The sequence below is a fragment of the Poecilia formosa genome, unplaced genomic scaffold (genome assembly GCF_000485575.1).
Source record: "Poecilia formosa unplaced genomic scaffold, Poecilia_formosa-5.1.2 Scaffold39, whole genome shotgun sequence".
Classification (NCBI taxonomy): Eukaryota; Metazoa; Chordata; class Actinopteri; order Cyprinodontiformes; family Poeciliidae; genus Poecilia; species Poecilia formosa.
In genome coordinates this window covers 1715986-1730738 of record NW_006799978.1, presented here as the reverse complement: position 1 = coordinate 1730738, position 14753 = coordinate 1715986, and the positions used below count along the sequence as shown (strand labels likewise).

The following is a 14753-nucleotide window of genomic DNA, read 5'->3' as shown; positions in this document are numbered from 1 at the left end:
CCAAGTTTGTTGACAGCTTTTTGAACGTCTTTAGCATGCAGCACAGTTAGAAACCTCACGACAATCTGAAGGCAACCATGACCCAATAAAACATGTTGGCCTTAGTACAAGGCAGAGTTTTATCTCTACTGCTTTCATAACTATGCTACTATCACAGGTACTACATCTGCACCAGGTTATTTCTTATTGACCTCTGATTTTGCTACATATGTGAGGTTTCTGCACATTCACAATCAGTCTTTGTACAAATATTAAGTTGGAAGCATTGCAATAATTCTAAGGAGCCAATAAATGGATACTTATTAAGCCTGTCATCTCCATGTTTTACTGAATTTCTGTTTCTTAAAATGACAACATGGCAAATGTTCTTCAACCTTCTTAGTGATAATTTGGAACATATTTAAATTCTATTTATGGATCTCTTTGAAGAGAAATTGGTCACTTTTTCAAGTGAAAACCATGTGAACAAATACTGAAAAATTCGGACCAACAAAACTCTTTTACTTTTGATCCTTCACATTATTTCAAGTTTATTCATTATTAATGAAAAAATAACTTGAATCTCATCAATCATTATCTCTGTCATCTTTGTTTTCCCACAGTTTCTTCTTCAATGATGTATCCCATTGTTTCGCTACATTAGTCTTACATTTCTCTATTTGAGTTTCCTGCTTTTGTGTTTTTAGTGATATCCTAGTTTATTGCTTCACACAAAGATTAATGTGCTGCAAAACTGTGCAAACCTATTTGGGAACAAGAAAGAGAGTCATTTTTCAGAGCTTAATATCAGAGATAAATAAATGAAAGATGGAAATACTCACCCATTAGTGGCAAAATTTTAAAAGAGAAATCCATCAAATATCCAACAGAACAAATGTAACATTCTTCAAGGTTTCTAACAAAACCAGTCGGATGAAAAAAACAACTATAGAAACACAGAACACTCTGTCCATCATCATCCTTCAGCTGTGCTGCCAGCAAGGGTTCTGTTCAGAGTAAATGTGTCACAATCTTCCATAGATAAAGTTAATACAAGAGCCCCACTAGAAATATGTCTAAATACTGAAAAAGTAGATTTTGTATATTAAAGACCATGCATCTTTACACATTAGTTTTCACATTTTATTTATTTTCTTTCAACTCTACAGAAAATCCATTGAATGGGATGCATCTCAATAAACTGGAATATATGTAAACTCAAATTAATCATATTCACTACACAGAGTAAAATATTTCAAATGTTTATTGATATTGAGATATAAACAACTCTCAGTTACTCAAAACCCATTTTCTCAGACAATTTGAATAGTACATAAAAAATAAAAGATTTTAAATACAGGAATAAAAATCCATTGCCCTGACCACTTGGTCAGGGTTTTTTGATGCTTGAATAACTGCATTATTGCACTACAGGTTCTGCACAAATGTTCAGGGAGCCCATGTTAATCTAAGAGACGCCTTCAGGTCATCTACATTGTTGAATCTGGTCTCAACTTCCTTCTCACAATACTCCATAGATCTTTTGTGGGTTTGTTGGCCAATCAAATCCAGTGATACCATGGCAACAGAAGCAGATAACAGTACTTCTGGTAATCTGAGCAGGTGCCAAGGTTTCTCATGAAGTCAGCATCTCCTTAAAGCTTGGACCTATTTAACCTGATGTACTTTATAATCTTCTCAAGGTTTTCTGTGTTGTTTGTGCTTTACATATTTTCCTTCCACTCAATTTTCCATGAACATGCTTAGTTACAACATTCTAATCAAAAAGCCAGCTTCTTTAAAGATGACTTTCTTGGGGAGTGTGTCAATGACGGTCTCCAGAACAACTGTAAAGTCAGCTCTCCCTGCCAGCATGCCTAGGTGGGCCCCATGTGGGGAAAAGGAGGGCAGACTATATGGGTCCCATATGGGTTTGTCCGCGGGTTCCATGATGGCCCCACATGGGTTTGCCCATGTAGGGCCAGAGCCCACATGGGCCCTGCATGGGCCCTATATGGTGGTGGCCCACATTGGTTTGTCCATTTAGGGCCCATGTAGCGCCCCTGTGGGCTGTGGCCCTACATGGGCAAACCCATGTGGGGCCATTGTGGAACCCGCGGACAAACCCATATGGGACCCATATATCAACCCTCCTTTCCCCTACATGGGTCCCACCTAGGCATGCTGGCTGCTATTATAACATTATAGCTATTGCAGTATTACTAATATGTTTTGTTTGTACTATTCAAATTTTAGGGAAATTTTATTTTATTAGCTATGAGCCAACACATTGAATCTTTATTATTTATTAACAGTTCTTTTTTAACTTGAATTACTAATAAAAAGTTAATAAAAAGTTAACTTTTCAATGTTATTTTAATTTATTGTGATATACCTGTACTATTCCATCATTACTCGAGTAGAATCTCTTCAAGTTATGCCTCCCAACATACAAAACATAAATGCCATTGCATTTCATGAATATTTTTTTGTAATATGAAAAATGTAAAATGTAAATAAACTCTCCAGACGGTTTGGCGGCTGGGTGTCCAAGTTCGTTCTGGCTGATTTCGTGTCCATGGCTTGAGGCGCTGTGTGTTCTCATTAAAGTGGACATGTTGCATTATGGATGAGGAAGCAGGTAACATGCAATCCAGCTAGCTCAACACTGTTCAAACATCATGTACATATATCATGTTTATGTGTTTCAAATGGACAAATTGGGACCTACTGGTCCATCTGAAACTTCTGAGTGACTCTGTCCTCCAGTGTTTGCCTAATGTCAGTTTTCTGTCAAAAAATAAAACAAAGTGAAGTTTTAATTATCTTGGATCAGGATCCAGACTTGATAAATAATCCATGTGCCAGTCCTGCCTTGTTATAGAGAAAATAAATTCATATTTCATTATCTCCGTCTGTTCCTCACAATAAAGCTGAGTATTTTTTTTTTCCACATCAAAGTTTATGCCTCAACCTTCTCATTAGAATCAGCTCCACAAGGTCATGTTTATACCTTAATTTGCATGTTGCTGAGGAGCCTGTCTCCATTCAACAGCTGGTTATACTGCCATCCCCAGCCCACCTCACCCACAAAGCTCTGCCTGGGCACAGGCGGTGGAGCGTCAGGAGCAGCTCGGCATAAATAACTTAGATCACTGGTGGCCTCGGGAGAAGTGGCACCCACACCAATGTAGAGGGGGAAATAATTCGATCTTGGTCTGTAGTCTCCAATTCCACCTGGACCTGGAGAGAGTTCGAAGTTGTGAGGAATGAAATTGCGTCCTACTTGTGATTTGTGATCAATGGTGCCTGTGGTTGCATTAAGCTGAATGGGACAAACAGGCAGATTAGCTATAAGACTTCAAATGATTTCATTATTAAAGGCAACAAAAGCATGCCTCTACGTAATAGTATAATTGCACCCTTTGCTAAATCATGAATAAATTATGAAAAAATCACTCCAAGAATGCATCAACAACTCATCCAGGTCACAAAATACCCCAGAACAGGGACCATCAACCGCTGCTGTCACCCAGTCCTCCTAATCAAAATTTGTCTGAGGTAAATTAAATTTGTTTAATAAGGACCAATTAAAAAAAACAATTGCTAAATCAAAGGAGCAGAGCCATGTTTTTGTTTTTAGGTTGTTCAAAATATAAAACTTTTACAAAAGGTGACAAACATATTTTCTTGACTTTTATATGCATGTACGTTGTCTAAAAAAGCACACACTCTGAAATCTTATACAAATACATTGAGGAAACAAAAATATAATCTTTGCATCACTTGCTGAATTCTGTTGTAGAAACCACAATCAGAGATTGCATATAAAACAAACAAACAAACAAACAAACAAACAAACAAACAAACAAACAAACAAACAAACAAACAAACAAACAAACAAACAAACTAAAATTGCCCTGCTAAATATATTCAGTTTTATCAGCTTAGGAAAACACTTCTTCCTTATCATTTTGGCCAAAGCTATCAGAAGTCCAGAGCTCCAAGTTGTAGAACATCTGGATAACTACAGGCTTTACTTGCCCCATTTAATCTCAGAGTTTATGGTTCAACATTAAGAAAGCGAAACAAAATGAAATTTTCATTCTTGAAAATCCTCCAAAGTTGCTGAATTAAGACAATTCTGTGTAGAAGAGAAGGCCATAATTCCTTCACAGTGGTTTAAAACACTGAGGGTGGACCAACCTGTGATTGGCTTGAGGTTGGCATTATTTTTTAAAGACTGCATTAACACTACATTTTGTATTACTCAGTTTGTAAACTGTCCTTTAAAACTTCCTTTCAATCATTTGAGTGCTTAAAATCCATGTTATTTATTAATTTATTAGACTGTGTCATCTGACAGCTACATCAGAATTGCTTTAATTTAATTTTTAGCTTTTTAGAGTCCCAGCTGAAGGAAACACAACAAAGGCACATTGTGATTTAGATTTTCCTACCTGTGAAAAGGATCCTCTGCCCATACCGTATCTCACCTGAGTTTTTGTTACTGTTCTGCATCATTTCTAACTTACTGGAGCTTAGAAAGAGCTTTCTAATCCCCCTGATCAACTGACAACATGAACCCAACAGTGCTGTCCATGGGGTTATGCCTGGTTGTAATACAACCAGCGGTTGTCATGGTGCCACTGCCTGCGGCCTAATTACACTCTACAACCAGGAAACCTACATTATCTACTCAGCTATGCCCTTTTCTAAATATCTGTAATATTATTCATACAAATAGATTTGCATGTGGAGAGAGAGGCACCTCAGACAGTCTCATACATACTTAACTATTGTACACCATTCAAAAGAAGTAGTTTTTGAAAGGTAAACATATTTACGACCTTTAAACTTCCGAAAAGAAAGTTAAAGTGTGAAGATGTCTAATTTTGATTGGCTGGAAAACTTATCTAACCTGGGGTTTCTTTTTAATAAATATACATTCCTAAATGTGAGCTTTTAATGATTCATTTGTGTTTTGGCATTTTACTTAATTGTATTTAAATCATTTAATTTATATGTTACAGTAAACGTGTTGGACTTCCTAGTCTTTCGTGGAGTTTGGAGGAGTTATGTATGCCATAGTTCTTTACATTTAGCCCTGTAATTTCCGACAACGTCACTTGGTGGCGCCAAAGCACTACCTTTCCCACATTAACATCCCTCACTCAGTCCTTTGTTGAATGGACTCGCCCATAATAAGCCTCCTCCATGTTACTAAATCCTTGTCAAGTCAAATAGAGATGACGATGGATTTGGAGGAAACAGAATTTTCTCCCTGTCTAAATAATATCAATAGGGAATAAACCGAACTGAAAATTATTACAGAGTTTTCTTTTGTGAGTTTTTACATCTAGTTTTATTTCTATATCTCCGTTTGGTAAGTTAATTACAAAATGACCATTGTGCCAATACAACATTTTACAAGTACAGTATCCCTAAAAAGAGCCTGAAACAACCCAGCAAACAACAAAGAACAAACGGAAACATCATGCAGAATTTTTTTTAAATGTTCCTATTCCATTTCATTGTTTTAACTTGCTTCTGTCTCGTGTAATCTATATGAGAGCATTAAATGTATATTTAATTATTTTTTTACTTGAAAACTTAAGTACAGTTATAAAAAAAAATACGTTTATATTTTTTTTGCAGAACTTTATTTTGAAAATCGCACAAGGAAGTAGTATTCTTAACTCCTTCGGACTTGATGTCGTATGTCAGTCACCATGGTGGTGGCATACAACAGAACACGGCGAACGGTGGTGTGCCATTTCTCACTTTTAGTTGTCTGTAAACGCGAATAAAATGAGTTTTCTCAGTGAACACAAGGAGTTTTGACCTTTTCGTGATGGACGCCATGTTGTTGCTGTCTGGTTAGCTTGTAGCCGTTAGCTTTCCTTTTGTTTACCGGATCCTTTATGGAATTTCTTCCCGTCGCCAGCAGAATGCTGAGGAGACAAGGAATATCTTCACGTAACGCTGGCTTCAACGGTGGGACTTTAGGTTTGGCAGTTTGAAAATAACTCAAAGAGACTGTTTGAAACATTTTTTAATTTAAATAAGTTTAAATAGTCGGTGGCAGCGGGGACCGCTGTTGGCAGCCGGTTTCGGGTTGGGCAGCAGAGAGGGACAGACACCCCGAGGAGACCGCTCGGCTGTCTGGCTCCAGTCGTGGCCTGGCTTGGGGCACTCCCAGCTCCGGACCACAGCCAACAAGAATAAAGTACAACAAAACAGAGGCCTACGTCTGTGCATATACATCGCCTCTGGATTCCTATAAAGTGATTTTCAAGAATAAGAAACTGCGCTACACGCCGCCTTCCAAGACAATGGCGTCTTATGTGGATAACCGCTTTCGGCAGGCTGTGATGATGAATCCGTCTGAACGGACGCAACAGGTCAGTGGGGGAAAGGATTTACTACATTGTACTGCAAATTAAATCTGTCTTGCTTATTTCTGGAAGTCTATTGCAACATCTCGACACTGCAGCGCCCGGATCTGCAACAGTTTAACAATGTTTCTGTGTGCAACTGTTGCCATGCAGTTGGTTCCTGCTAGGTACGGCTGCATCCCTCTTTAAGCCCCTTATCAGCTCAGATAATCGGGTACACTTAACTTACAACAGGAACTGCAACGACCGTGGGAATCCAACCCGCATGCATGCGTGTGCATCGTGGTTTTAGGTCGCTGCGGTGTGCAGGCATTGCACCCTCAAGTTCACCCCATGCGGTATGCATCAGTATGGTGGCCTCTAATGTTTTCGATGTTCCTCTGCCTCCATAAAGCATCCCAGCATGCCAAATTCTGCACAAACCTCTTAATGACCATTTAATATAAATCAGATGCGGCAGAACATGCAGGACAGTGAGCCACTAGGACTAGGAATAAGGACCGAAGCGTCACAACACAATATGAAACAACAGCAAGCAACGCGAGATTGTTCGATTTACACCATAAGACACGAATCCTTTCTTTGTTTACATACAAAACTTCACCAGGCTCATACAATTGGACTAAAAGTTTTTGCGTGCTGTGTACTCTACTGTGTTTGTATTTGTTGTGATGCACAGAAATAGAAGCATGTAATTTGTTATTTACATTTCCATCGAAAAATATAGATATGCAAGGTTACTGTGTCTGGATGGCTCAGCCTTTATTATGCCATAACTCTGTTCTTGAGAAACATTCCCATTTAAAATAGACACTTACTTCAAGAAGTGTCATTTGTACTGTACACAGTAACTGCATTCAATCATATTTTCAAAGTTTCTGATTTTATTGACGTTCTTGTGACGCAAAAGAAGCGGAGAAAATGGTAAAAAATAACATTTTTAGATATTGTGTTTTTTTTTAAAATTTGATTTAATTTGATCAAAGTTTTATCATACGTTTTTCACTATAAATGATAAGCGATATGATAAATACCCATTCTTAATTCCCAGTGTTATGAACATGCATTTTACATTGTGATGCACAATTTAGTCTCACGGCAGCAGATGTCACAATGGACACTAATGTCATTACGAAAATGCTAAATGACAGAATGATGGAAAGAAGGAAGGAAGAAATGGGGATAAATCACAAGTGATGATGTCATTGCAATATTTGCCAATATTATTGTTCTTCCAAAATATTGTAATATAGTTCAGATCTGGAATAAAGCAATGCTTTGTTTTTCTGACACTCATTGCTCTTTACTCCTCTTCTCACATCTCTGTGTCTACGTTTGGATCCCTCTCCTTGAAGCTCCTGAACTTGCAGATATTACGGGCATTGACTTTGATCTACCCGGGCACCCGTACATAAGCTTGCATTAATATTAATTTTTTTCTGATTTACCTCTATTATAGGTCAAACATAAATGTATTCTAGCTGTAAAAAATGACATCTGGTTGGCATAGACCTTTCGCGTAAGAGGCAATCAATACAATAACACTTAAACTGGGGGTTACCGATGGAGGCAAACCCTTTGCGTCTCTGTGAATAACAGTGTCTTTGCTGGCTTGTTAACTGCCCCAGGCCGATGGTATTTACAGCTTTTTTGCAAGCTGTAAATTAAGTGGATGAGAGATGCCAGCGTACTGAGGATTGGGGAAAAGGAAATCGCTGCCATTAGAGTTTTATGATGAAGCAACTGCAGAGAATATTTTCATTTACAGCCGATCAGTAGGGTTTGCATTCAGTCGGCTTGTGGAATAAAGATAAGAAACTCTGAGATTTGGTTAGAAATGTTGGAGTCAGCTGCATTGGATATATATATTTTAAGAATTTAACTTTTTTCTGGCAGCCAAGTTTTGAGGATTTATCTCTGCATGATGTGCCAGTTCAGTTTGAGAGGTTCTTTACCTGCCACACATGTGTGAAGGAGTTAAATCGTCAACATATGTTTGCTTGAAAATTCTGAGAGAAACACTTAAATTCAGGGTTTCTATGGAGTCTGGAAAATTATGAAATTTGATTTAAAATATCTTTCTGGTTATAGAAATAAAAAGGAGTATTTCAAATATTTGTATAGTTCTCCTTTTTATAAAGTTTAGCATTCATCCAAACATTTTTCTGTTGAGTTATCCATTTGTCAATGTTTTCTGATTTTCAGTTTGTCCATTTCTGTCCAGTTTCTGGTTTTACCAAATTAGTATTTAAATGAGTGTCTGCAGTATAAGTTCATTATGTTGCGATTTAAGACTTGTGCTCTAAACAACCCACGTTGTGCAAAGATGCAGAAAATATTTGCGGAAGTCTCTGAAGAAAACAGAAAAAAAGGAAAATAAATCTGCAGGAAGGCAGCTCTCTGCATGCTTGTCATTTTGCATTTATGATCCACATAATTTTTCACCCTCAGAATAAAAGCCTCTGCCGAAAGCCAAGTTATTTCCAGCTGTATCTTTGTGTTATTGCAGATCACGCCATTCTGACACTATATTGGTGTTGAGTGTTTTTCATTCCTGTGTGTTATTCATGTGTGGAGTGGCTGCAGCGCCTCAAACGGGTTTATCCTAATGGTGCTGGCAGGACCTCTCTGTCAGGATTAGCCAACTGATGCAGGGATCTGTCTTTATCTGTGAAGACTCACCGCAGCGAGGCTTGACCCCGAGCCTCACGCTGGTGTCACATGGCAGGTTAAATAACTGACCACTTGACAGTTTGTGTTCTCGCACTTTATCCGTTTTCTTTTTTGTGATTATAGGGTGGGATGTTGGATATTTTAGGCACAGAGGGAAGAACAGAAAAAGGAGGTTGACATAATTTTTCTGCAGAGCGCTGCTGCGCGTTCTGCGTTACTCTGTCAGTTGTAATGCAAATTACGCAAACCGGACGTGATGGTTTTAGGTTTCATGGCTGCTTTGTGTCTACACTTACTGATATGTTGCAGAGAAATTGAGACTTTTGGCTGTGAAAGATTTGAATAAAATCTGAAAGATGTGCAGCAGTTCTTAAAAGACTACACCTGTGGTCAATTTCTGATGTACGGTTTTTAGAATACTTCAGCTGGTCACTGCACTTTCTGCAGATTCTGAGTTCCCTTTGAGATCTTCAATATAAAAAGGCATAAAAGTGACACTTTTAACTCAGCATTTTTGCCACAAGACCTCATACATCCTTTACATCAGGAAACGTGGGGGCCTCATTCCATGTAAGACTGTAAAACTGTGTGTTTTTTTTACTGGTTGTCTTAAACAAATAGAAGATAATTAGGGAGCTGACATTCTAAATTGGTTTGAGCATCAATTCCCTCATCAGCTCCGCAGCGACCTGGTAGTGAGTTTAGTTGGGGTTTGTCGGTCCACAGACTCAATCAACTAAGGGTGTTTTCATACCTGATAGTCTGGTTGACTCGGTTCCCATTCGGGACCAAAATTCAACATTTGTTCTATTTTCAGCTGCTGCAGTTCATTATCAAACTGCACTGTGTGAAATAAGGCAAACTGATTGAAAAACATGTTCATTTTCTGTCTGCTCATTCAAACAACACATTCTTATGGAGATTTTAAACTTTTAAAATTACTGCACTTTATGTGCACTGGCTGCTGACGACCCGTCTGTTTGTCTTTAAGGTCAAAACCAACAGTCTTTGTTTCAGAGACAATGAGATTTTCCACTTGTGACCGACCGCTCAACACATACTGTTTTGTTTTTTATTGCATTGTTTTACAGAGACTGAACACTAGTTTTGTTATAAAGATCTTGTTTTTTATTTCAATGCAACAAAAAGTCACAATTTTCGAGGGGGAGGGGATAAAGCATCATGCTTTTCCCTCAGCAGGGGGAGGACCGTAGATGTTCACAGCTTGGCTTTATTTATCAACGGGGACATATCTGGATGCAAGAGCGGCATCTCTGCTCTTCTTCAGCCAGGTGGCAAAGCCAAAGGGCACAAACAACAAACCGCCCCCCGCTGCAGTGACCCTGGTTCACGGCCACAGAGCTGCAGGGACACGCCGCCTACTTTACATTGTTTCCACATACTCTGGGGAAAGAGCAGGAGATCAGTGGCGGCTCGCTGCGACCAAACTGGAAAAAAGAAGACAAGTTGGAAAGTTTCATCTAAGAAAATAGCAGCTTTTGACACTGAACTAAGACATTGTTAATGCAGCTAAGTTGCAATTTATTAATGAAATTCTAAGCATTTGGCTGATAATTTTAAAGATATGAAAGTGAGCAACTAGTTTCTATTTTTGGGTTCTCTTTATTTGTTCGGTTTGCGAAAAAACAACAACAAAATCCCACATAACTTTAAAAATGCCATAAATTATGTAATCAGAATGTAGTTATGTTTAATAAGAGGTAATGAACTCTTATTAAATAGGCCTGTACATGACGAAGGCGCTTCGCTGGTTGAGATGATTGATGGCGGCGTTGTTCCACAGCATCCTGCTCCGTACAGTCAGGAAGAGGAAAAGCACCAGGATGTCTTGTGAACCTTTTACAGGAAGAGTGCCTCCAACGCTTTCGCTCCAAAGCAGCCTTTCTGTTTTATTTTTTTTTTTTAAGTTTCTTTTTTGTTTTGTGAGTTGCTTCCTATTTTTGTTCTGGTGTCATAATCATCTGAACATCTGTTTGAAAACCTTCCTGACTGAGTTTCTAGGGCAGGGCTCTTTAAGCGCAGTAAAAAAAAAAAAAAAACAGAGTCCATTTTTCTTCCTGGCAACTAAAGACTTGTTAATTCTCCAAAAGTCTGATCCAACCGGTATATTTAGCTGCCACTTGCCTTGGCGTTTGTAGAGCTGAAGTGATGTCACATGTTATTTCTGAGTGGAAAGTTGAGAGCATGTGCAGACTGAAGTAGTTACACACTGCCGAGTCTCAGTGACGTATTCCTCTGAGCCTAAATATGGGGGAAAGTTTCAGGAAGGGAAAAAACAAACATGAGTCATCAGGGATGCCCAAACAGAAAATGAGCAGAGCTTCAGACGAGCTTATTTCAAACAATATTTGTTCTGTAATTGCAGTAGGACTGGATGCTGCTCAGTGGATTGACTCTTCAGGAAGCATCTAATGAATTAAACTAATACTGTTTGATAATTATTACATTATTAGTCCTTTAAGTCTGCTTTAAAGTAGGAATATGCGATCCATAAATGTTTTCCTTTGCTGAAACTCAAACGAATGTTTGTGCAGAGCTGGAGGCAAGCTAATAAGGAAACATAGATCAGTTGTAGTTGCTGCAAATGGACCTGAACCCGCTGTAGTTTGACCTGTAGCTCATTTATTACAAGTCCTGTACAAAAACCAGCTAAAGTTCTGTTGGCTAAAAACAGCATTGGTTTTGTTGCAATGACAACATCTGATACTCTATATTAATTTTAATATTTTTCAGCTGGCTTAAACAAGCCAGTTGTTTTGCACAGATCAGATATTTTACATCCCATTTTCATAAATGTTTTAATTTTGATTTTTGAATACATTGTCTTATCAAATGGGTTTTAACCGATTTCTAATCAAGAACTCAGAATTATAATGCACAAGTCTACTTTTTATTAAAATGTTTAAAGAAAAATGAAATGACTTTCTTAAAAAGAACTCATAGTCAATGGTCTATCTTGACTTCTGCGACACAAATGATGCTATAAAAATACAGCAAAATCTTTCAGGTTTTGGAAACCAGGTATAAAACCCAAACCAAGGTATTTATTTTCTTTCTACAAGACCAATTCAAAATGAATGTGATTTTTTTTTTGTTTTTTAGGTTTTGTGGTGCTACTGTAGAAATATTTGCAAGAAATTTTGCCTTCACTTCCAAAACCTACATATGAAGACAGAGAGAGCAGTCAGTGGTCCACAACTGGCAGTTCTTTTTTTCCTCCTGAATCCTAGCAGTGCTACCAAAAGTGTGCTCTGCCTGACTGTTGTCTTGAAACATATCTGAGAAGATTAAGTTGCTATTTCTCCTTGAGTCATGATGACTTCACACTTGAGGTACTCTGTAGGATTATTGTTTTAGCATGTTAATCCTTTTGCATAAAAAAATATAAAAATGTTCTCTCAATAACTTTGTTGTTACAGTAAAAATTAGTTCCTTAGTTATAAGTTTCCAGTCTATTCATCTCATTATTCTGTTAGTAATTCTTGACTCGTTTTAAGTCGGACATAAAGTGTTTAAGGCGGATGCTTCCTCAGGAGGTCCATGTGGAGAGAAGTGTTTATGCTGCAGAAGAGTCTGATTTCCTTCAAATACTTCATGTTTCTTATACAACAATAGAGGGTCAGAGAAAGTTAATGCAACATAGTCCAGTTCCCCCCGTGTTGGTTGCTCTTAATGCTTTTTCTTTTTGCTCTTTGCGTGTAATGAGGGCTTTTTGCAGGTTGCGCTCATGCAGCGGCTGCTTTGATCAGCTGGTTGCACCATTCTGTTGCAGCTCACAGCTTGTGTGCAGGTGCCTGAAGCTCGACTGGTTTCCTCCATGATCCGTCAGTGGTCACATTGTTCCCGTGCTTTTTATCTGCCAGATAAGCTTCAGGCGTGGCTTCAGGGTCACTATGCACAGTGTAACCCGCAGAATCACACACTCTACTTAGAAATGTACATTTTAGGTTCCCATAATAACATTCCTCTGGGGTTTTTTTCTCACACTAAACAAAACATATCTGGAGAGTAAATTCCTCCAGCTTTCCCAGCAGGAGGATACGGCCGTCAGTCCGCTGAGTGACCACAGCCTTTACATAACCTAACCCCTGACCTCTTGCCTTGGATTTTTATTAACAACCACAAGAAAAGATCACTTAAACACCAGTTTTTTATGCTGTTCTGGTATTTAAAGGGGACCAATTGACATTTTTCAGGTTTTGTACTTCTATTTGGGTTTCTACTGTTTCTATAAATAGCCACAGTGCTGAAAAGAACCACACAGACTTTTTTTTTGGTAATAAATCCGATGTCTAGAAAATGAGTGGTTTCAAAAACCTCCCAAATGTAATGTTACAAATCAGCAACCTAGCAACCCTAGCAAAGTCCAGCCTGTTACCAAGCAACCACAGCCTGGCAAAGCCCATCACCTAGCAACCCAAGCTGAGCTCCAGCACGTTTGGTTAGCTGGTTTTACTGTTGTTTGTGCTGTACAATGGCAAGTTTAGTTGTTAACTTACTATCCAGAAACCACATGTTGCATTTTTGTTGGTTGTGCATAAGGCTCTACTTCTGCTTTTCAAAGATGTATGGTTTCATAACTGCGCATCTGTTCACAGCTATTTTTTTGTGCGAGTGTAAACATTGAGTTGGGGGCGTGGCCAACACCAGCCTATTAGGATTTTAAGTGACAGGGGCACTAAAACAGCTCATTCTGAAAGGAGAACTGAGCAAACTAAAATCTCATTATCTAATGATTTTGTACAAAAAATGTAATGAGCTTCTTTTTGTTTAGCCCATAGATCTATCCTAGCGTGTTTAGGAAACATAGTAGGTCACCTTTATGCCTCTGAATCTGAAGTAGAACTCTGAATTTTATTTTGAGCCACCTCTTGATCAGTAGTGGTAGTATTATTGTTCTTTGATTGAATTTATTGTTATCCTTGGTCCTAGACAGTACAGGCCCACTCTGCTGTGTAATCCACTGTAATCCTGCCTCACGGTGGACTGCTCAGGCGTGACATGGATCAGAGGGAGAGCTGATTAATTTGCCTGATTATAGATCTCTTAAATCCCGTTACGCAGGTTCTACATGTAGTTACTACTTGTTTACACTATTTGGAAAAATGGTGCTTAATGATATTTGGTTTGGCATGACAGGATCCAGGGCAGTACTTATGGTGAGGATGTTTAAGTACACAAAGCTTATCTAGAATCAGTGAAATGAAAATATATTTTCTTGTTAGATCTTTTATCTATGTAAAAAGTAAACCAAAAAGGAGAGATGCACCGATCAGGCTGATTCTGATGCTGAGAAAAATGATGCATAAGTGAGAAAAAAATGTTTACTTTAAATGGTGAAAGTTATTTTTGATGCACTAGATGAAAAGAGGGAAAATTGTCCACTTCCTGTCTGTGGTCAACTGATTGATGCATCTTCACCACAAACGATTAACCAGCCTTTCATGCAGCCACATTTTATGCAGCTTGTATAAAAGCACTGGATTCTGGGTGTACATTTTTCAGAATTGTATTTTAGGTTGTGCATATCATTTATTGGTTTGCAAAGGTTTGTCACATCTTAGTAGTAATTTAGTGAAAGAGGAGTGAGGCCAGGGCTAACAGATTGGTGCAGCTCCTGCATGCATGTCTCTGCTCAGCTGCAGATCTTCTCCAAGCAGCTCACAGCTGTCTGTGTGGGAA

The 14753-nt window shown here is 38.4% G+C and overlaps 2 protein-coding genes across 4 annotated transcripts in view; one reads left to right on the top strand and one right to left on the bottom strand.

Annotated features, from left to right (window-relative positions):
• Positions 1–2345: 2345 nt before the first annotated feature.
• spmip2 (sperm microtubule inner protein 2) lies at positions 2346–4775 on the bottom strand. Its single transcript, XM_007551076.2, has 3 exons — positions 4440–4775; positions 2993–3222; positions 2346–2769 (listed from the first exon to the last, which is right to left on the bottom strand). The coding sequence occupies exons 1-3, from the start codon at positions 4501–4503 to the stop codon at positions 2707–2709; spliced, it is 357 nt and encodes a 118-aa protein (XP_007551138.1). The 5' UTR covers positions 4504–4775; the 3' UTR covers positions 2346–2706.
• Positions 4776–5694: 919 nt separating this feature from the next.
• The window catches only part of LOC103137362 (rap guanine nucleotide exchange factor 2-like), an 86388-nt gene continuing 77329 nt past the window's right edge, over positions 5695–14753 (top strand). For all 3 annotated transcript variants that reach the window (XM_016670900.1, XM_016670902.1, XM_016670901.1), the window contains exon 1: positions 5695–6383. In XM_016670900.1, coding sequence (XP_016526386.1) covers positions 6315–6383 — 69 coding nt within the window. In that variant the 5' untranslated portion in view covers positions 5695–6314. The remainder of the gene's footprint in view (positions 6384–14753) is intronic.